A 21758-nucleotide genomic window follows, 5' to 3' on the forward strand; every position below is an offset into this window, starting at 1 on the left:
CGATTAACCCTCGACCCGAGGAGTTGTTCCTTTTCTGAAAAAAGAAAAACCCTGAGAAAGAGAGAGATCAGAGCGCGGGAAAAGGGTCCGAGGTGTTGCCTGGTAAAGCGCGCGATCGTGAGATCACGAGTATGTATAGAATATAATGTATGTGTGCACTGAGAACAATCGTTTGATTGTACCAACAAGACAAGTATATGATTGAAGGCATTTTTAAATCAAACAAGAATTTCTAGTTATCGTAATAAGACTCGATTTTTTATAACTAGAACGTTTCATAGATTTTACTATAAGGATTCGGTTAGTATTTTCTGGTTGGATCTATAAAATTTCTTGTTACATTAATTTCTTTGCTTGACGCTAGGCAGCAAGTCACTCTTAACTTAACTCGTATTCAATATTTGCCATGAAATGTGTATAAAGAATTAGTATTAACATTAAATCCAAATATATTTTTTTTCTCTTACGAGCAGTAGTGCCAGAAAGAGGACGCTAGCTCTCTGATTGTGTTTGAGTTGCATCCTCTTCTTGCATCATTGTTTATCAGTTTAATTTCTAACAAATTCAATTTAGAATAATTTATTCAATAATTGGATTGAATTTATCCAATAATCTTGTTGGAATTGAGAATATTAAACAGACTTTTGAGATTAGATGGAAAAAATTTTAGACGACTTGGTGCTGGCGAGTTTAGTATTATTAACCAGAAAATTTGGTAAATTTAACAAGAAGAAATTAATCAGATTCATCCTTTCCGTTTTTTTATTATTTTAATTATAAATAATTATTATTTTAATATTATAATTATTATTTTAATATTATCCTTTCCGTTTTTTTTATTATTTTAATTATAAATAATTATTATTTTAATATTATTTAATTATTTAATTAAGGGATAATTTTATTTTAATTTTTATTTTCGACTTTCGTTCGATATTTTATCTCTTGATTCGTTTGTTTTCGCGCGCTCCCTCGAAACGATTTTCCGATGATGACAGATCCGAGAGCAAGAAGAGGAAAATAGATTTGAGCTTGGATGAATTATACAGGGTGCTCTTTTCTCCGCAACAAGGCCGCTTATATTTTATTTAGCCGGATCGAGTCACTGCATCCGTCGAAGCAATTTGAAGCGGACGAGCCCGCGGCCACCCTGGGACACGGCCTCGCATCGCGACAGGAAAATAAAAGTGTCCTGTCGAAGGACGCGTTCTCCGGTGTCACTTGGAGGATAAATATTAGTAGCGGCAGCCCGATCACGCGCGCGCCCACGCACACAAACACACGCGCACAAATACACGTGCAAGATCCGGCTCAGTTGGCCGTGAAAACGTGAACGACGTCACGGGGAAGACTGATACGATACGGTGTCGCGAAATCCTCATGGGAGTAATTCGAAGGAAATATAGCGGCGGAAAGTACACCAAGTTTCCTCCGGAAAGAGTACGCTGCAATTTAGATGATATAATAGAAAATTTATGTACACTCGGATAAAAGAAACTCCGCAAATAGAAAGGTACAAGATACGCGGTGCAATGAGCTCGTAATTTTTATTCACGACTCCGAGTGATTTACAACGGTTCCAGTCTCCTTTGTAATCTCGCGTAAGCGACTCTGAGTCGAAAGGATTAATATCGTCTGCGCGTTTAACGTCAGTCGCAATGAAGGGGGCCTCGCCTATCTCTTCGGATACGATTTAAGCCACACTGTCAAGGAGAAAACAATCGGACGATCGGGATCGAGGCTGGACCCACAAAGAGCAGCAAAACGCGATCGCATTCGAGCGGTAGCTCGAGAGATTTCGAACAGGAAGGATGCCGAGGATGGGGAGGGAGAAGGGTAGGGCCCGTCGCCCAGCGAGATGCCATCGTTCGAGGAGCGAGTTTAAGACCTCTTGGCCGCGACGATGAGGGGAGGAGGGAAGACACGAGGGCAGTGGGCAGGCCAGAGGGGGGAGCAGATGAGGGGACCCGTTATGGAGATGAGAGGGCCACCAGACAATGCCTCTCGGGGGTCCCAAGGGGCCCCGGCCGGGCCCCTTGAATTCATAATCTGCCGGCGCAGGCTATATGGCCGCGTGCACAATGATCCAAATATGTTTTCTGTGTAACAAAACGCTCCCGTAAATGTTTATCATCAATTTCAATATTATCTGATGCGGGTGGCGTTCGCCCCGCGGGAGCATCAGATCTCCCGTGACGGGTGGCGGAGAAAAAGAGACGGAGAGAGAGAGAGGGGGAGATGGCTCCCGGATTTTTCACCGCCTACCGCAGACCCTTTCTCTTCATGAGCACGCTACTTAATTTGTAAGATCCCGCTCATGTCGTTATGATGTTGCTGCGAGATACCGGTTTCGAATAAAATCGTATCTACCGGGCATCGGGCCCGGTCGAATGACGAATGATAGCTGGGCTTTTTTGCTGCCCACCGCGGACCAAGGTTGCTTTCATTTAAAAGTGTATCCTCGATACTTCACATGAAATATCATACAAGAGAGCGGTACGATTTCATAATTGCTTGAAAACATGATACTTGTTTCGAGAAATCGGTAGTTTGTAATAATATTTATAATAATCCAGGAAAAAATTTCTGCAGCCGTAAATATTAATGAAAAGAGGTGTGAATAATGGAGACATAATATATAATATGTAAAAATAAAATTACTTTTCTATAAATAATATTATAAAATAATTATAAAATTACTTTTCTACAAATAATTATAAAACTTATAGAAGGCACTAAATCAAATCAGTGACATCATCTTATATACGCAGCATGTATAAAATTCGAATTTTAATTATACATTGACATTTTATATATTGTTGCATTAAAAATAATCGTTTGTAACGCGCTAATAATAAGTATAATATGCGCCATTTTTTCATTCCTTTTCGCCATTCTCTGTTTTTTTTGTTTGTTATTACGGATACGACGATGTCACCCACGCGCGATATCCAATATCGATAGAGACCGCGGATTAAAACGAGAGAGCTGGTGGTAGGAAAAAGTGACGATGGACCGTCGGAATTGAAAAGTCGAAGGGGCCGATTCACTCTAATTCATTCGTAACTTCTCCATTCGACGGAATAAACGGGAAAACTCGGCGTTGATGTTATCGAATGAAGTTTTAGAGTGATAGATAAACGGATTTATTACGTTCTGAACTGATACGCATCGAAGCGATAGACAGATACTGCTAGCGTTGTACAATATACGCATAGAATTTCTCTCTCCGAAAGTGATACTCGGTATTAAATGCTTTTTTTAAATATTGTATTGATATTTAAAAAAAATTATTTATCGCGTAATAATATTTCGTTTGATATTTTTACAGAAAGAAATTATTTTTATTATGAGTTTTAATTATTTAAAAGTAAATAAAAACTATTATAATTGCGACGTAAAGTAAACGAGAATCCGTGTAAAAAATCAGACTATTTGTATAAAACTGTTGCAAAAATCATGCGATAAACTATCTAGGGAATTATAAATTAATTTTAATAAAATCAAAGAATTTGTCTGGAGAATTCTGGAGAAAATATATCGAGTAATATTTGTAACAGGATATATACACGTAGATGCTATTTCCGTTGTACGATATATTGTATTGATAAGCTCTGTTTAAGTATCCTCGATATGAGAAGAGACACAGGAAAGCGATTTACGATCACAAAGGGGTCTTCCCGGAGTTCTCTTCTGGCTTTAGATACGATATATCGCCACGTGCTCGAACAATTTGTGGGTGACAGTGAAGTAACAAGGCCTCGATTGGCTGTTTTATCAGTGAAATTGTTTCGGATGTCAAGATAGATATTTGGATTATTTCGGATGCATGTCCTCTCCCCCTACGAATTTTAACAAAATTGATAAGAGAGGACAATACATGGTTACATATGGTGGATGCTCTTTAGTGATTCGAGATTAATCTTTTTTTTAACATATTTATCATTTTTTGCACGAATCAACTTTACGATTGTACAGCCGAGTATTGTCTTTTTAGAACTCAGCTTCGACCGAGTTGACGTTTTCAGAAAAAAGCACGTTCTAAAATTTTAGTTGACAAAGAGAATCCACGCTATTATTACTTGATTATCGTTTTGTGGTACGACATTTATATAAAAATATCTCGCACACATATTTTTTTTACATTTTCTGCGTTTCAACTAGTATTTAAACTTGGAGATATCCTCGCTTTCGGAAAATAGCACATGTTTTACAGTTTTAATTGAAAAAAAGGAATCTGCTATTATTATTTGATTCGTCTCGCGATACAACATTTATTTAAAAATATCGCGCATTTATATTTTTTTTACATTTCTTGTATTTTCTGCATTTTAGCCTGTATTTAAATTTATAGATATGCTCGAGAGGATAAATATAAGATTTTTACTTATGATTACAATCTGTGCTATTATTATTTGATTCATATGGCGGTGCAATATTTATTTAAAAAATCTCGCATTTATATATTTTTCATTTTTACATTTTTCCTTTTTGCATTTCCTGCGTCTTCTACATTTTTACTCGTCTCTAAATTTATAGATGTCCTCAAAAGGATAAATATAAAGTTCCACTTATGAAAGGCTGCTTACAAAAAATACACAGTCGAATTGACCGAAATATTATTTTTATCATTTGATTTACTAGAGACGCACGCAATAATGGATCCATTCACTTCCGAGAAGTGATATAAATAAAATTCCGAATCTCTCGTGACGTTAATAAATCTTGATCCCAGCCGGAGAGATCCAATACGTTTGAAACTGTGTGATTTATCGTCATTTTATTATCCTTACGTCCTCTAAGAAGGATTTGTTAAATGCGTCGCGCTTTTCACGTGTCTCCGCTATATAAGCTACACCGGAGTGACGGTGGTCGTTAACGTGGTGGAGAGCACGTGGTGCGGCGAGGCCACGTGCAAAAAGAATAAGAGTTCGCGAGAGAGGAGAGCAACGCGCATTACACTCCGGAACGCTCTCAGAATAGCGTGCGAGAGGGGGGGGGGAAGGGTAGAAGGAAAGTCGCCCTTCGCTCTCTCCCCCCGAAGGGAAAAGGGGCACGGGGCGGCCGGGAATGACGGACGTTTCGTATTGCCGCGATAATATCCCCGGTGTCTCGTGATTAATGCAGGCGCGCGGCGGAAAGGGGGGGTGGAGGGTGAGCGGGCGGCGGGGGCGGGGGCGTCGCACGCCCGAGATCGAGTCGCGATCCAGAAAAAGCGGCTGCACGGGGCGGGAAGAATAATGGCATCGCGCGCTGATGACTTCTTTCGAGACTCGCGGCGCGGCGTCGCGACGACCGGGGACTCTCTCTTTCTCTCTCACTCTCTCTCTCTCTCTCTCTCTTTCTCTCTCTCTCTCTCTTTCTTTTCTCCATTCGCTTCTTGCGGGAGCGCGAGGCGAACAATACGCGACGCGGAGAGCGTAAAGGCCACGTTATATTGTACGTCCGGGATTGGGCGCGGATTGAAAGGTCGGAGGTCGGAAGTAAGCATCGGCATTCCCGGGGTCGTTTTTCTGACACCGCGTTTTCATCTCCTCGCGAGACTCGAAATACGCTCTAAAAAATGTTAGAATTACATTGGTATATTTTGAAGGAAATTTAGATTTGAAAGTTTCGATTCAAAAATGGAAATTTCTCTCGATTCTACTTTTGCGATCCAGTTCCACAATTCTTGATAAATTTTTGCCTGGCTTTTGGAGTATTTTTAAATCATTTTTAATGCATTTTCGAGAATTTACGAAGTGCCAACTATTTCTATCGCTTTTTCGACGGGTCTCGCATAGTTGTCACCGTTTTGGTGGAGTTTAACAATAGTTCCGACCTTTGAATATTTTTAACACTGGATTAGAGAAACTAGAGCAATCGAATCGCGATTTTTTCGCATTTTTTAAATTGTATATTTAGGGTGTATATCTCTCGCGTGTAAAATTTATAACAAAGATTTTCATGAATGAATCGATCCGAAATCATTTTACGCTCGTGTTGTTGAATCGCTACGCGCTATCCGATAGTTTTAGTGGCGAGAGAACGATTCGCGTGCATGCGTTGGTTGAATGTGCACTTGGCGTCCGCGGAGCGTGACACGGTTTGCCGAATGCGGTGTCGGTGAATGTTGTTGCCGCGAATCAACTGTAGCACGGAAGATAAAAACGATGTATGCTGTTGGTTTCACATGGTTTCATCTTTTATATTTTTTATACCTCGGCTTTCGAAGTTTCCCACCCACACGTACACGTTCCGATTTGCTGACTCTAAAAGCGCACCACGTGCAAAATGCGACGCAGGTTTCAAAGTCACGTGCCAGTTCGCGTTTCGTGTGTTTTGTCGCGTTACCTCTGTGCGTAACGCATTTCTACGATGGTTTAAACTACATTTGTGTCGAGAAATGCGCTTTTTCAAAAGTCGATTCGCAAGATTTCGATGACAATGAGAGAGATATTGACAATGTTAATATTCACATTTATTTTATATATTATTTACTATAGTTATATATATACATAATATTATGGTAAATTATGCCAATGCGTGAATACAAAGGATCGGAATAATTGACTGAACACACTGCCAAGCATGATGTGCAATTTTAAATAAATAATATTCTTCGATGAATTTGCTATGTAACAAAAATGTCAAGACTTTTAGCTATATAATTATTTTATATTATATTAAGTTTGTTAAATAAGTTATCACATAAATTTTAAATAAAATTATATATTTAATTAATTTCAATTGAATCTTACATTTCGGAATTTTAATAAAGATATAATAGTCAAAAGAAAGATAAATATTTCATAAAAAATAAAGACTGCAGTTAATAATTTAATTTTCAATTAAATATTTAAAATATTCAGTATTTGTTAAGAAAGATTAACTCTGAATTCTTCAAAAAAAATCTAGATTTCCCAGATGAGAATATCTATATATAATAAAAGGAAACAAGAATGAGCATTAACTATGTATTTTAAAATAAAATTAAATATTTACATGAAAAGCACTAAAATATATTATTTATCTTTCACAGCAATTTTTCTATAAATGAGACTGTAAAGAGACTAACTTAATTACTTCTAATATGACAAATAACATACTTTTAATATCTGATGATTAATCGTCCATTCAAATATATGAGTGCTATTATTAAGTGCAATTATTCTAAAAAATGATAAATTATTTGCATTTTTTACATTGAATATAAAATTTATTAAATTTTATCGGTTTTATAAAACACAAGAAAGAACCAAGACGAAAAGTTGATCGGAATGGTATTGCAATAAATAGCGAATTACATTTTCATGCGCGAAAGTAACCGAATGAAATTCACAGCCACGCGCTTTTTGATATTCATGAAATTTTCTGCTTATCTCACGTATCAGTAATTGTTTTCGTTCGCTTCTCGGTATCGTCTAAAGTCGCTGCTTGGAATTTCGAAGTATAATATGGCTCTTCTTGAATAAAATATTTATTCTAAATGTATCTCTCGTCGATTTTTCCGACCATGCGCGTCGACTACATCTTCTTCGTCCAAGATTTACTGCAAGAATATGCATGAAGAACTTTTTCCCGGTGCATTATAACGCTATACGTTATACGTTTAAAATTCGATTTACATGCGATAGTAAATAAATAAGCACGCGGAAAACGGCAGAAAAAGATTCGACCATTTCAAAAGTTCTTGTCGCTCTCTCGATTGTATTATCAACATTGAAATATCTCGCGTATAACGGCAGGCTGGCGAGAGAGGAGCTCCTTCGGGTTATCTCTTCGAGAACCGGATCCTCGAACCAGGATTATCTCCTTGGGAGCCGCAATCATTGATGCGAAGTCCGCGCGGAGGGCGAGAGAAAAGGAGAGGGACGTGTGAAAAGAGGGGAGACTATTTGCACATCACTCAAAGGAGTCGGCGCCGCATCGAGATCTTCCGATCCCTCGCCCATCCGCAGCCTCACGCCGTGAAAAGCAATTTACACTGCCCTCCGGACTTCGGATTACTTTTGAATGCTGAAGAGGCGCGCGCGCACTCGTTCCCGTCAACTGCCAGGATAATGAAATCCTGGCCGATTTTCGAGCGCGATTGTTTACGCTAACAAGGCGCGACCAATTTCCTTTTGGCGAGGGAATTTTTTTTTCGCCCGCCATTTTCGTCGAGCACTACTTATCGAACTTGCGTATTTACCGAATCAAGTAGTTTTATTGAATAAGAGGAGAAATATTGACGCGAAATTGCGAGGGAATAATATCAAATTTTATAGGGACTGTTATCGATATAACAGATATTAATAAATAAATAATAAATAATAAATAATTGTTGAAAAAAATTAATTAAAAGATACACATATATTAAGAATTAAGTAATAACTGAAATTGTGTAAGAGGCGAAAAAATGAAATATACATGTCATATACTGCCTCGGGACACGGAAGAGCAATTATTCGGATTAAAAGTGGGCTTTTTGAAAGGTTTGTGAAAAAAATTAATATCCTCGAAACGGAAGACCATTTTAGTACCGTGGTCGATTTTCTGCCGTGGTATTCGCGGTCTAATTATGGTCGTTGTGTACTGGAAGAATAGAATCGTGTCCCGTCCTCGCGTGTGCGATCGACATCGACGACGATCGGGGCGATTTAGCGATCCGCGCGCAATTTTCAGCGAAATTTATTTTACCCCTGGACCGTCATTATTCGTTATTAGAAGCTGTCACTAGACGGCGAATTGGAACGCTCGTAATTGGCATAATTCCTTAACGTGCGCGGGATCTCTCGGGGTCGTAGTCACCAGTGCCAGCGTAACCATGGGAAGGCAGCACGAAGGTTTGGAGGTCGATTGTGTGACCCGGGCTCATGCGCTGCGTTTCGTGCTTTCCCGTTATATACGGCCCCGCCGCTCTGCATTTTAAGCTGCACTTAAACTCGTTTTAACAGTCTCCCGCCCCGAGTAACTTTAATTGTCGGGACAATAAACGTGCGAATTGTTACGAACAATGTCTTGCTTCGACTCGCCGTATTCCGACCAGTCGTAGTTTCTTTTAACAGCGCAGTTTAGTTACTTCATAATGGTATCGAAAAAATTATATAGTTTTTTAATTAGAAAAAAAATATGAATTCCCTACAATGGGCGTTTAATTACACGAATAACGCGCCAGCTTTGTCCTTAACGCCGCTTAATATTAATGCGATTCGTTTCGTTTTCATCGCGCGCGATATAATGAGAGTCGCGATTCGCAGATTGATGTAACTCGCCTCCGAGCTCGGTGCGCGATTCGCGAGAAACCGTTTGATCGACGCAGTAGGATATCTCCGATACATCGGCGACACCACGACGGAGTATTAATGCGCGCGGTGAATTGGGTCGGCATAATTGCTATAATTGTCCGGTATGCGGAATCGGTTACTGAATGCGTACGTGCGCCAGCGTGGGCCTACCTGGAATAGAACTGTATTGGATCACCCCTTCCCCTCCCCCCCCTTCACTCCCTCTATCCGCGTTCCAATCTATCTCTCTCTCTCTCTTTCTCTCTGTAACGCCATCGATCGCACGCTCTCTCGTATGATGTGCTCGATAGAACGGAAAGACGGACATTCGCGGAAACAAAGCTCCCAGTATGCACAAAGCGACGTAATTGGATGCCGATAATGCCTGTTGATGTCAGTGATGTTTGACGATTACAGACTAATCCGGCCGTATGAATATCAATAGCCGATATCATAAAGCATAGCCGGCGTATCTTTGTTATTATCATTATTATTATCGTTTTATTATTTTCGTTATTTTATTACCATGTATATATATATATATTTTATTTTATATGTAATTATATATCATATTAATGGTCCGCTGGAGCGCAGGCTGGCTATTGTATTATATATGAAAAGTACGAAGGCAAAATTAATTATTAGAATATCGCATATGACTTGGAATGTAATTGGTTTATCAAACTTCTTTTGTAGAGAAATGATACTATCGGGAATGTATATTTCTTTTTTTTTCTTCAATTCGAGAATAGAATTTTGATATGCACAGAATGTTGAGATACACTCTTATATCTCTTCTTGAGGAGTTGCATTTCTTCCAAGGAAAAATTTAGTGATATTTTCCATTAATAAAAAGCTGTTTTATTCTAAAGAAATTCAACTTCTCGTAACTCGAAACTTATGCCATTTAACACGATGCTGTGCATAACATATTTTTTTTCTTGAAAATTATTGAAAAAGAAATAAAAAAGTTTCTAAAGAAGATCAAACTTTCTAATACAAATTTTTAGATAATCACATTTTTTTCAGCTCGTTAAAAATTTCTAATAAAAAATTGAACAGAGAGGGTGTAACCTCAAAGAGAAATATATTCTTATTGTTTTTATGAAAAATTTTCCTTCAAAGAAGCATCTAAAATTTTTCGCACTTATTTAGAAACAGCTTATATACATAATATACGTATGCCATGTATGCTTTAGCAACATGCATAGCAACTTTTATATAATTTTTCTTAAATTCACAAATATAATTAAAATTCTAGATACAATTTAAATTCGCTAAAAATGCATTTTTGCGATTTTATCATTATGAAAAAATTGGATATAAGGATTTTGCATTGTAAGATTTTCTTCAGTAAATGACCATAGGATGCATCGCAGCTGTATGTATTCTGTCTCCGGAAAAACTATCGCGCGATGTAAGAGAAAGAGGGAGAGAGAAAAGAAATGCCATCGCTGTCACCACTTCGCTGTTACGGCTGAAAATTCGTATCCCACGTGCACGTCCAATGTGAAATGGAGAACCGTACATTGCGCGAGTTTACTGCCATACGTGTCCCGATCCGATTTCCTTTTATCGGTCGTCGACCACGGATTCGCGTCGTGACGAACGTACGAGAACCAATCGCGAATAACAAGCAATTTCGGGCAACGTAACTAGCCCGAGAGTTCATCCTGATTGTGCAGCGTATTTTCACGAAAGAGATGTATAAATGCGTAATAAAAGTAAGAAGAGAAAAAGATCGAGGCCAAGCACGTACTCTACGGATATCCGTTCTCGATCGTCAAAGAAAAATTGGCAAATATAAAAAAAAAAAATTACAGTGTACAACAGAATTATTCCAGAATTAAAAATAATCAGAGAATAAAAACGAATGTAGATTTCAGTGATAAAATTTGTATAGAGTCCAGACCAATACGATGAAATTTTTATAGAGAGAATACAGATTGATTCGAAATATGTGAATAGTTTTTTAAATATTTTTTTATATAATATAAGATTGTGTCACGAGACTAAAAATGTTCAGGACCTACATGACAGCTTCGCGCCCCCGCAAAATCGATGATGCATGTCGCGGGATGCTCGATGGAAGGAAAGGATTGAATGCTCTCACTAGTAAGCGAGAACGTCAAAGGAGGGAGGCAGGGGGTTGATGGAAAAATCGGGAGGTCGAGTGTATCGGAAGAACCTCGCGGGTGGGAGGTCTGACTTTTCGATCGCTCATGTCTCGGGTAAGCGATCGCGGGCGGAAAGGGTGTCCGGGGAGGAGGGGTTGGAAAAAATATGTTCTCCGCTTCTGACGGCGGGGCGGAAATTGAAGAAGTTACGCGCGTGCGAGGGAGCGAGGGAGAGAGACAGGTCCGCAAATTATTTATTACTCCATCGTTTCGCGCGAATTCGCGCATGTTGCGAGCCGAGACAAGGCACCGCTCGTCCTTCCTGTGTAATTTTTCATGGCGCGGTCGATGATAATGCGATCCGCGGTTCGGTCGACGATGTCGCAAGGAATTTTTCCTTCGCGAGGAAATTCCATCGCGGCGAGCCTCGGAATTTTGCAATAATAAGAGGCGAGACGAAATTTAAGACGTTATTGAATTAATATCGAACGATACCTAATATATTTTTATTGAAAAAAGGATCGACGTCGAATTTTTCAAATAATGCGCGACGCTATTTTTATATTTGTACACAAATACATTGCTGCTGTCGATTCGCGAATTTTCTAGAAATATAGTATATTTCTTCCTCGCAATAAAGTATGGCTCAATAACGTAGCTACGAGATACGAAAGGCATCTAACTACGGACGCATGCGTCTCTCTTTCAATTTTTCATCAGAACTTGGGAGCAATACCATCTTGTCTAAGGTTCAAAGCCTTGGCGTCGCCGGTGGTAAAGCCCTTTCTTGTGCAAGAATTCGAATCCTTCGTCAGAGAGACGGTCCTCTTACCTTTGAGTAACCGCATACCGTCCGCAGGCAGTCGCACTACGAAAAGAACTCGGACTGCGAGATACACGGCCATGAGCCAGCCGAACATATGAATGAATTACTCGCAATCGTAAAAATGCAGTCGCGTAAAATTAACGATGGAATAAAAATGACTCGACTATCGAAGTAATAATTAATTCCGTTTTTATTTTTACAAAAGGGAAAAATAGGATAGATATCACGCTACGTGTACATCTAATTGAATTTATAAATATATTATTTATCAATTAATTTATTTAAATATATAATATATTTCTAAAAAAATATATCAATAATATTATATATAATTTAAGTGATCATTTGCTATTGATTCATTTTAGCGTTTCTTCCATTGCTGACTTAAATAGTACATTCTTCGTATTAAATTGACGATACTAAAAAATGCAAATTTTGATTAAAATCTAATCAATTTAAATACATGTCGAAATTAATGTTATTATTCGACAAGTAAGTTTAATAATAGTCTCTGCAATTTTCAGTTTCTAAAGATATCCCGTGAGCCCGAGAAAGCTCGAAATGTCTAGTTCACATGGCGCTTTAATCTCAGCTCTTCACTCATTTTTCACCCTTCACCGAGATATGTACCTTCGCGCGTTCGCCTCGCTGAAACTAACGCGTGTCGACGTAGCCGTACCTATTCTCTCTCCTTCGCGCATTTTGACGGCCGCAAAAATGACGTAGCGCTGCCCAGGTGAGACCAGGGCAGTCGAGAAAAAAAAACGGGCAAGAATAAGGGACAAGGGGTGTCCGGTGTATACCGGGTGGAGGCGACATAACACGCGTGACTCGTCGAGAGTCACGCAGCACGCGTAGGTACGCGGTTAAATGAAATTTTAATAAAGCCGCGGAGGACGGGGGGGGGTGGAGGAGGGGGGGGGGTGATCCTCACAATGGAACAAAAGTCGTTCGAGGGGCGTCGGCGCGCTTCTTGTTCCCGAAAGGGCGATAATTATATCGAGGCGACGGCACGGAATCTCGGCAGAAAAACTCGTCTTCGGCCCTTAAGGGACCGAGAAGCGTCCCCGGATCCGCTCGCTCGCGATCGCCTAACTAAAGGCGAATTTACACGCTTCGCTCCCGATGATTACCGCGGATGAATCATCCAAAATAAATTGGATGAACGCGTTTTTGTTCGAGTGTATCGCGCTAAAAGTGGGCTACTCGACATTAGCCGGACGTTCGCCGCTTTTGAAAAAGTTTAAGGGAGGAAGGACGCGGCAAGATTTGTCCTTTGTACGCCATTTGTATAATAATTCAGTTATGCGTTACGCTATATATATATGCATACACGCAGATATGTCGAGTTTGTATATCCCTCTGAAACGTCAACTATAAACTCTCAATTCTCGACTGAGTAAACTGTCGGTTCTCTAAACTCTGAATTCTCAACTTGCAACTTTCTCATCCCGTGTTTCATAACTCCGTAATTTCTCACTTCGAACGCGAAACTCGCAATTTGTGTTGTTATTGCGTGTGATCAGTCCAATGAAGAAGCTCGATTGAGAAACTGCAACGTCCAACAGTACCAGCACATTTCGTGCAAATAATCTTGATAATTTCAGTCGGAAGTGAAATTAAATCTCGCTTTATTTTGCATAATTTACTCTCAATATCCAAGGCGAGTGAAAATGAAGAACCGTGTCTAAAATCGTTCGACGCGAACAATGATCTTTCGACGACAATAATATTTACGTGATTTGTCCCGTTTTTGCGCAGTTTTTGAGTGATTCGTCGAGAGTCTACCGTGTAAATTCGCCCCAACTTTTACATTCAGTTCTCGTCCTTTGTCTCCCTTGCAACGGGGAGCGCAAGGTAGTCGTCTCGGTTCGACGATCGTCGTAGCCAACGAGAAACTCGATCGGCGAGGGAAAAGGCGAAGCAGGCGCGGCGCCGCTCGTTTTTGCCGGCAACGGCCGTTTCTTTGTAAGACGATAGAATGGCATTCTAATATCGGTATCGTGCAAGAAATTGCGCGATAAAAAGATGCCGATGGTATTCGGAACAAAGCGGCCGAGCCGAGTTGGGAAATTAGCAAAAATTTAAAGTCACCGCTATTCCGATTATTCAGCTATTATTGAACATTTTCTGATTATTCAGCAATTTGTTTCTTCTTTCTTGAAGTTGAGGAAGAATAAAATACTCGGAGCGTAAGCAGCTTAATATATTTTTATTCTGTTAAACGTAATATTTTACGAGGCTCGGCCATTCGACTTTTATTGTCGAAATTTATGGCAGAACATGGGAAGCAAGTTGTTTACCGCGTCTCTTTGCTGACATTTTTTAAACGGCATACTAAGACTTGTAGTCGGACATGTCACGAGGATATAATATGCAGTCTCGTAAAATTCTGATTTAAAATAATAACCTGGCGAATATTTTTATGATGCACGTTGCATCGATAGTTTTGCCTTTCGATCGGCACTTTTTCTCAGATGACATTTCGTTTTAGCAAGCCTCGCACGATAATATGCCTGCATAAAATTTCGCAGGAAATGTGAAATATTGTACAGACTCTATATCGGCTTAAAGAGAATCCCTATCAAAGTACGCGATGGATTAAGAACATCCGAATCATTAAACTGAGAAAAATAAATCTTCGAGTCGAAGATCAAGATAAATTCACGTCGCATCGCTTAAATTAGAACAGATAGGTAGCGAGAATCTTGGGCTGCACTTTGCTCGAAAAGCAGAATAAAAAATCGTTAGCACTGCAATTCTAATGGTGATACTAACTCGGCGTATAAATCGCGAAAAAAGAACTTGGCGATTTAAATGCCAAGTTAGCGCTGAGGGTCGAGCTTAGAGAGTGTTAATCGCGGTGGGTGAAAAGTGGAGCGAATTAGCGAGGAGAGGAAAAAGAGAGAAAACGCACGAAGCCATGTGTTTCGCCGACGTCGCCAGCGGGGATCGCGGATAGTAAATTAATATTTTCACTAAAGGGAGAGAGAGAGAGAGAGAGAGTCGCAGGACGCAGGATTGCCGGTTCTTGACAGATCGTGTCGGTTAACTGTAAATGCGAATAGTCTAGCATGGGAAGGCAAACGTCGGTCCCACGATCGGTCCACGATTGCGTTGGAGATCGATTATTATTACAAGAGGCGTCTGTATCCAATCTCGCGTCACTCGCGCGCGAAACAGAATGAGGTGGTCGTAAACACGGCTCGAATGAGGATGTCGGCCGCGCAAATTACGGTGCTCGGTCTATTCATTTACGTACGACCAATCAGTCGATTAACTGTTAACGATAACGGCATCGGATAAATTTAATACAAGCAGGATGGAATAATCGTGACACGTTTCCGCTTGTCAGATAATTCCGCCTTGATGATTAAAGGAAAAATCTCGCCTTCCGCGTGTCCTAGGATCGGGAAAAAAAATTGACAGATTATGAGTGTCGAGGAACTGCTGCACGTCGCGATTTGTTAAAGTAAAAGGTAACACGTGCGTGTATGTGCCATGCGCGCGCGCGCGCGCGCACGTGACATGTCATTCGATATTAGAATTTTCGACGAATATTCGTCGAATATATGTCAAGCAATATTAATCCATTCGTTATGAAGCTTCAATATTGGAATATCCGATATTGTCGATATTACTTCCTCATAATAAAAACTCGAGAATTATTGGCAGCGTATTTTTGCGTTTCCTCATTTTGCCTACGTCAAAAATCGCGTGCTGAAAAATTTCTATAATGATAAAAGTATCGTACGAGCGAGTCCGGTGAATTTTGTCTCCCTTCGAGAGAATATCTTTGCCGCAACGATCGATCCAACTTTTCGAGTGAGCATCACGACGATGCATTATAGACTATTCTATGGCATTGCTGGCATGGATTTTAACGTTAAGTCGTCGCTTGTTTTCAGGACCGGCATGTGAAGGGCAGCAGCAGGGATCCGCAGATGGATTCGAGCCAGGATTACCGGCTGTTACTGGGTTACGAGAACAAGACGCACACAGTGCTTCGTTTCAGCAGGCGATACGACACATGCGACCCGCGGGACTTGAAGATCACGGTAGGTGATGCGATTTATTCAGCTCGAAAGGCACGGAACAATCTCCTGCGGAGCGCGCACAAAAGCGAGCACGCGAGATTTACTTGTCGCGCTTATCTCGCGTTATTTTTTGCCGTGATAAATGCACCCGTGCATTCCTTGGAGAAAGATTAACACGAGATTCACTTAGAGATGAAATAGTTTCGAGAAATTTACTTCTCTACGAATATAAAGTTTGATATTAATCTTCTCATTGGAGCAGATAAACTTGTCAAGATACAAATATCTTGTTATTTAGAAAAAAAAATAATAGAGAAAACTTTTATAAATTGTTATTCCCGAAATTTAACAGAAAACTTTTCTCGCGTTATTTTTTGCCGTGATAAATGCACTTGTGCATTCTTTGGACAAAGATTAACACGAGATTCACTTAGAGATGAAATAGTTTCGAGAAATTTACTTCTCTACGAATATAAAGTTTGATATTAATCTTCTAATTGGAGCAGATAAACTTGTCAAGATACAAATATCTTGTTATTTAGAAAAAAAAATAATAGAGAAAACTTTTATAAATTGTTATTCCCGAAATTTAACAGAAAACTTTTCTCGCGTTATTTTTTGCCGTGATAAATGCACTTGTGCATTCTTTGGACAAAGATTAACACGAGATTCACTTAGAGATGAAATAGTTTCGAGAAATTTACTTCTCTACGAATATAAAGTTTGATATTAATCTTCTAATTGGAGCAGATAAACTTGTCAAGATACAAATATCTTGTTATTTAGAAAAAAAAATAATAGAGAAAACTTTTATAAATTGTTATTCCCGAAATTTAACAGAAAACTTTTCTCGCGTTATTTTTTGCCGTGATAAATGCACTTGTGCATTCTTTGGACAAAGATTAACACGAGATTCACTTAGAGATGAAATAGTTTCGAGAAATTTACTTCTCTACGAATATAAAGTTTGATATTAATCTTCTAATTGGAGCAGATAAACTTGTCAAGATGCAAATATCTTGTTATTTAGAAAAAAAAATAATAGAGAAAACTTTTATAAATTTTTATTCCCGAAATTTAACAGGAAACTCTTTCTATTATCATTTTATTAAAGCGAACCTAATTTTTTCTGCGCAAACTTATATATTCGAAATTAGTGGGAAAAGTTGTACGCGCCAGTTCGTCGAAGCGTGTAAAACTGTTGAATACAAAGGTACAGTTAATTACTGCATTTGATTATTAAATCAGCCTACGTAAAAAATGACGCGAATGTTTGCATCCCCGAGTGTCTCGAATTAAATTCGGCTCGTTATCACAATTTTCCCGCGCGATACTTCGTTACTCCATTGTAGGACAGTCCGACCTACTTCTTTATTTCGCCGGTAATTAACTCGGAAATAGATTGCGCGATAGAACCGTCCCCGTCCTCGGTGCACGATGGTACGGGCTTAACCCGAAGAAAAGAGATTACGCGAGTGTTGTGATCTGCTTTAAGCCGCGCAACACGAAATTTATGGTAACCGACGAGGCCACCGAAGATCTAAATTCTAAATCCTCATCCCCGTTATAGCTGTTAGAGGCTGGGCGCTTGCTTAATAGCGTCATTGATACGCAGTTATGTCCCTCGGTAATCCGCGACCTGCGAAAATAAAGCTTCCTCGGGATCGAGGAAACTACCGGGTGCAAAGTTGCGGCTGGTATTTTTCGCTTTGTCCACATCTGAACTTGCCGAGCTTCGTAAGATACATTCCCAGGGAGGATAAAGGCAAGCAATAACGCAGTATTTTGTCCGACGCGGTTATAAAGATAGAAGGGTGTAGGGGTGTAAAAAAATATCGCGCGCCTTTAACTTTGGAGCTTACAAGCTTATGCGCGCCCTTTAACCCTTTAAATGTCTTTGAGAAGAAAATTTTATCACCGCAGTGTTTTGCGTGAATTTTGTTTTAGTACGTGCGCAATCCCTTGTTTGTGAGGGGAAAAGTACGATAGAAATATTGCTTTCGTAACGTATTTTGTTTGCTTCAATATAAAAGAAATATACAGAGCACACTTTTGCAAAAATGTGATATTCTTCCGTGAATTTATTTTTGCTCCTGTTACGTTTTTAAAACGTTCTTTACTCTCATTTTCCCATTAATTATGCTCGTCGAGAAAGCAAATTTATCCGAAAAAACAAAACCTCTCAGTCTTTCCCGAAAATAGACACAGATGAATGAAAAAAAAATATTGATTCTTAAAATTGATTAGACTTTTCAAGTACACGTTACGTGCAGTTTTCGAGAGATAAGAATTTTTCGACTCCTAAACGTGCGTTCTTCTCGACTATGTACTTATTAAGCCCTATTATCGTCGTCACTTCTCGAAATCTCGTGGCGCGTTATCGACAATCGGCGGTTAACACACAATCGTCGGGGTTCGATTTTCCACCCGATCGTATTATTATCGCGCATCAATTTCGGGCGGGCTCGTTGCGATACGATGCGATGCGATGCGATGCGATGCGATCTCATCGTCTGCCCGCGCGTGCATAATTCGCTGCAGCCACCTCGCTATCGAGGCTCGATTGGCGCTCGATGCCACGTGGATAAACGGCGTACGTGTTCGTAAATATTCGCTCGCGGTAAATCGAATTCCCCCTCTTTCCCTCCCCTTACGTAACGTTGAATTAAGCGTTGTTTTCAGTTAACGGATTATCAGTTAAACAACGGAAAACATCCCCTTTTTCAATATACCGATTAAGGGATCATTTTTCTCAGTTTGTGCTACATACCATTTATTTTCATATTATGCAACAGAATAACGAAGCGTGATTAATCCATCAGCGTCATTTAAGGCTCACATCGGATTACATTAGAATATACATTTATTACTTTTACTTTAAAGATATTTGACGTGGACATGGTATATACAGATATGAATAATATCTCGATTAAAAGGCAAATTATTGAAAAAGCGTCAAACTAAATTTTATAGTATAATTAATTCTATACTTATTCATTGTTATACAGGGTGTCTACTCCCGGAAAAACATGAAAAACTTGAATTTCTTTTATACTTGAAAAATTAAAAAATTTTTATGGAATTTTATTGAGAGTTAGAGAATTTTTTTAAATTTTGCTCTTATTGTAACAGTCAACAAGAGAATTATTAATGTTTAAAATGTAAATATATCTTTCTCTTTACATATATTCTTTATCGTAATTTTTTTAATGATAAATAAAAATATTATGGAAGTGAAAAATGTTTATCTTGCGAAAAAACTATTCAGTTTTTTTCAGTACATTTACAAATCTGACATTTAAAACTTAAAAGGTTCTTGTTATTTCCTATAAATGAGAAACATCAGAAAACGCATGCAGTAAACAAATTTATTTTAGAAAATTGTATAAAAAAAATCTTTGAAATATTATATAATATTCTCTCTGAAATTTTGAATAAAAATATCATGAAAATGAAGGAATCTTTTTACAAGATTTGAGTAGACACCCTTTATAATTATTATATTATTCTCTCCGATACATGTAAAATACATTATTTATTATTAGAAACTTATATGTGCGAAGAGCGAAGATAAAACAAGTTTTTGATAATAGTCCAAGATGATTAAAATTTGAAAGAAGCAAGTTCGTTGACCGATCGCCAATCTGTGCCAAGACGATCTTACCTCCTCCCTCCGGAAGCGCCTGAGGAATTCTTCGCGATCATCTCGAGTGTCGTTTCTCTACAAAGAGAGACGGAAACAGGACACGCCACCCCTCCGAGAATGTCCGTCTGACGGTTGAGTCATCGAAATATTGCGAAAATAGAAGCGAACCGCGATTCCATCGCTAAACGAAAAACGACCGAGTCAGCGGGGTCCTCTCGGGGCCCTTATCTGATCGCGCGACATATCGATATCCGATATAATATTTTTGCGTGGTGTCGTGTTTCCCTCTCTTTCTCCGTCAAAGAGGGGGATACAACCCTGGATGCAGCGAGCTTGTGTATAGCAAAATGCAGTCTCGCAACCCTTGTCGAGATCCCAAGAGGAAGGAGGGTGGAACGAGAAAAATGCGTAAAATATGATACGAATCGCTTGTTTAAAAAAAATGCATCTTGAATATTCTTATATATTATACAAGAATATTGTATAGTTTATATATCTCGATTTTTTTTCCATTTTGACGTAACGCCACGTGTTAAACGTCGCGGCGTAAAAGTTAATTTTCTCCATTGCACGCTACGAGCACTGCTAGCAATTCGGTAAACGAACGAACGACGTGAAAAATTCACCGTTCGTATTTGGAAACGGCAATTGGAAATCCGGAAAAATTGCCGACCTATGGTACGCGATCGCGGAAAATCTCTCCGGCTTCTAAATTCGAAACGAGAGAAACCTGAGATAAGCGCCGCGATAAAGTACGAGCGGAAAGACGAAACTCGCCGAGTAATAACTTCCCGAGGCGATCTCAATATTTGATTTCTGTCGATCGCAAATGGGGACGGGATCCTTGATAACACCGCGACGATACTGTATCCGCCGAAGTATTTCTGGAACAAACATGCCGTCGTGTGTATCTCGTCGAAAAAGTAAGCATCCATCTTCGTATCCTGTTACATCGATGAAAATCGTAGGAAAATATCTCGCTGCGGAAAAATACGATATTCTAATTGAAGGACTCGTAACATGAAAATATCCGTATGATTGTACGATACACAGCCGAGCAATTCTATCTCGGATAATGTGCGACTCAATTTACAAATCGTTTACATAGAAAGTTTGTATTAAATCTAGTTTTCAAACATATGTTTAAATTGTAAATTTAAAGAAGTTAATAGAATTAAAATAACATAAATGTAAGATTTATAAATAAATTATATAAACTTTGAAGGTTTAAAGTTTTAAAAATAATTTAAAATTAATTTAAATTAAAATTATAATTAAGGATAAGAAAAATCAATAAAAGAATTTAACAATTTAATAATAAAAAGTAGAGTTAAATAAAAGAATATAAATTTTTAATCATTTTATAAAAAAAAGATAAACGGTAAACTTGCTAGATTAAACAATGAAAAAATATATTAATTGGAAATTTAATGATTGAATATTAAGAGAAAAAGTGGATGGAAATTTTAAAAATAAAAGTAAATTAAATGAATTATTAATAAAATAATTGAATAAATAGCAAAGTACAATCGCGCGCTCGCAAGCTTTGAAGGATGTATTGAGTTTATTATAAACTTTAATATATATATAAAATTATACAATTTTACATATATTTACATTATTTTACATATAATTTATATATAATAAATAACTTTATATAAATTATAATACAAAGGATATTATTTAAATATTATTGTGATATTTGATAAAAGAATCATAAACATCGAGATTATCGGCGAGATTTGTATCTTTGCACAAACTTTATCAATTTTATGCATGTTTGTTTATTGTGGTATCAATTTTAACAGAATTATATTACCGCAAGTCTCGTGCTACAGAGCCTTACCTACGCTGGAAGCGTCTTAAAACAGCGCAATGACGTTT

The 21758-nt window shown here is 38.5% G+C and overlaps 1 protein-coding gene across 2 annotated transcripts in view; it reads left to right on the forward strand.

Moving 5' to 3' along the window:
* The window catches only part of LOC105253537 (MOXD1 homolog 2), a 204382-nt gene that overhangs the window by 135672 nt on the left and 46952 nt on the right, over positions 1–21758 (forward strand). For both annotated transcript variants that reach the window (XM_025409984.1, XM_020028192.2), the window contains one exon: positions 16100–16249. In XM_025409984.1, the coding sequence (XP_025265769.1) occupies positions 16100–16249 (150 nt within the window). The remainder of the gene's footprint in view (positions 1–16099; positions 16250–21758) is intronic.

Source organism: Camponotus floridanus, unplaced genomic scaffold, assembly GCF_003227725.1.
Source record: "Camponotus floridanus strain SB8 unplaced genomic scaffold, Cflo_v7.5 scaffold3, whole genome shotgun sequence".
Classification (NCBI taxonomy): domain Eukaryota; kingdom Metazoa; phylum Arthropoda; class Insecta; order Hymenoptera; family Formicidae; genus Camponotus; species Camponotus floridanus.